The sequence below is a fragment of the Argentina silus genome, assembly GCF_951799395.1.
Source record: "Argentina silus genome assembly, chromosome: 10".
In the NCBI taxonomy this organism is placed as follows: domain Eukaryota; kingdom Metazoa; phylum Chordata; class Actinopteri; order Argentiniformes; family Argentinidae; genus Argentina; species Argentina silus.
The window spans coordinates 1,153,108-1,155,607 of record NC_139664.1 but is presented as its reverse complement, the minus strand read 5'-3'; the positions used below and the strand labels follow the sequence as shown (position 1 = coordinate 1,155,607).

The window sequence follows — 2,500 nt, the reverse complement described above, 5'->3', positions numbered from 1 at the left end:
AGGAATCGTACACAAGTGTTTGCTACATGGCATCAAGCTAAAAACAGCCAACGGATGGACACGTAACCGTCACTCTGGGAATACTAATATTTGAGGATGAGAATAGGCATCAGTGGACCATATGTGGGTTACAGACATTCCAGTGCTCTTTTTTTCCATTTTGTTCTCTTTTTTTCTTCAATATCACTGGTTTCTCTCTTCTCTTTGATGCTATTGCTGTCTGTTCCTCTTCCTGAAGAGGATACCCTGATGATGTCACCTGTGGTGTGAGGTTATTATTAGGGCCGTCAGGGGTTGGGTCCAGATGTCTTCCCATGTTCCCGTAAATCAGGGCAACGACGGACAGCTCATGAGGATGCGCACACACACACACGCACACACACACACACACACACACACACACACACACACACACCATAACAACCACAAGTAGAGGTGACAGGATGTGGCTCCTGACAGAGAGGAAGTGGTCATATCCTCATCACTGAGACTCCAACCGCACACTAACAACACACTGTAGCCTGCCGACCTAAAGCCTGGCGCATGACTATGGTGCAGCTCTGTCAACACACATGCCCACCAGAAAACCTGCCATGTATCACCGACAGCAGATACAGTAGTTCTGTGTGTGTGTGTGTGTGTGTGTGTTCTCACCTACAGTAGGTAGAGTAGCTATGTGTGTGTGTGTATGTGTGTGTGTGTGTGTGTGTGTGTGTGTGTGTGTGTGTGTGTGTGTGTGTATGGACATAGAGTTTATTTTGAGGCTTCTCCTCCTTCCCTGCGATAAGCAAACAGATGGATCCTGTCCGGGGCTGCAACACACGCACACACACACACACACACACACACACACACACACACACACACACACACACACACACACACACCCTCAACCTCACCTATAAACCCCGGACACATACACACACATACACATACCCACGCACCCATGCACTCACACGCACGCACGCGCACACACACACACATACACACACACACACACACACACACACACACACACACACACACACACACACACACACACACACACACACACACACACCCGTCCTGGTCTGACACAAGTCTCTTTCCTGACGGGGACACGATTGTTTCCTCCTTTTGACGCCTTTCGTTGGCTATTAAGAGATCAACACACCCCTCTCCCGCCCCCCAGCCCCCCGGCCCCCCAGCCCCCCGGCCCCCCAGCCCTGTTCCCACACTATCCTGCCCTCTAGAGTGCCCTATTTAAGGAAAAAATAATATTATAAAAAGACTCCAAAACCATAACACGGCATAATACGCGTGCAACAGGGAAAATATGGCCACTTCCACCCAGAAAGGCCTCATCCTCATCCTCTGTGTCACGATGGGTGTGTGTGTGTGACCGTGTGTGTGTGTGTGTGTGTGTGTGTGTGTGTGTGTGTGTGTGTGTGTGTGTGTGGGTGTGTGTGTGTATCATGATGGGCTGGTGTTGTTGTATTCAGACTCAGGGAAGATTGGCCAGGAGGGGAGAGGAGGTCACCGGCTGTTACCAGGGTGTGTGTGTGTGCACGCGTGTGTGTGGTTGTGTGTGCGGGGGGGGGGTAGGGTTAGGGATAGGATTAGTGTGTGTGTGTGCGTGTGTGTGTGTGTGTGTGTGTGTGTGTGTGTGTGTGTGTGCGGGGGGGTAGGGTTAGGATTAGGGTTAGTGTGTGTGTGTGTGTGCGCGGGGGGGTAGGGTTAGGGTTAGGGTTAGTGTGTGTGTGTGTGTGTGTGCGGGAGGGGAGGGTTAGGGTGTGTGTGTGTGCGGGGGGGGGGTAGGGTTAGTGTGTGTGTGCGGGGGGGGGTAGGGTTAGGGTGTGTGTGTGTGTGCGGGGGGGGGTAGGGTTAGGGTGTGTGTGTGTGTGTGTGTGTGTGCGGGGGGGTAGGGTTAGGGTTAGTGTGAGTGTGCGGGGGGGGAGGGTTAGGGTTAGTGTGTGTGTGTGGTGGGGTAGGGTTAGGGTTAGTGTGAGTGTGCGGGGGGGGAGGGTTAGGGTTAGTGTGTGTGTGTGGTGGGGTAGGGTTAGGGTTAGTGTGAGTGTGTGGGGGGGGAGGGTTAGGGTTAGTGTGTGTGTGTGGTGGGGTAGGGTTAGGGTTAGTGTGAGTGTGTGGGGGGGGAGGGTTAGGGTTAGTGTGTGTGTGTGGTGGGGTAGGGTTAGGGTTAGTGTGAGTGTGTGGGGGGGGAGGGTTAGGGTTAGTGTGTGTGTGTGGTGGGGTAGGGTTAGGGTTAGTGTGTGTGTGTGTGTGTGTGTGTGTGTGCGGGGGGGTAGGGTTAGGGTTAGTGTGAGTGTGCGGGGGGGGGGAGGGTTAGGGTTAGTGTGTGTGTGTGGTGGGTGCAGCAGTGTGTCTCTCACCCGTTTGGAGATCTGGATGTCCATCATGAAGAAGTGGACGTGCTTCTCTCCTTTGTTCAGCGCCAGCTTCTTGGTCATGACAGCCACCAGCATGGCAGTACAGGCCACGCCCTGAAGACACACACACACGC

General features: G+C 53.5%; 1 protein-coding gene across 1 annotated transcript in view; it reads right to left on the bottom strand.

Moving 5' to 3' along the window:
- Positions 1-2,500, bottom strand: part of kcnn4 (potassium intermediate/small conductance calcium-activated channel, subfamily N, member 4) — a gene marked incomplete at its 5' end in the record, with an annotated part of 28,245 nt that overhangs the window by 5,704 nt on the left and 20,041 nt on the right. Inside the window, one exon of the mRNA XM_083678540.1 lies at positions 2,370-2,480. Within this exon, the coding sequence (XP_083534666.1) occupies positions 2,370-2,480 (111 nt within the window). The remainder of the gene's footprint in view (positions 1-2,369; positions 2,481-2,500) is intronic.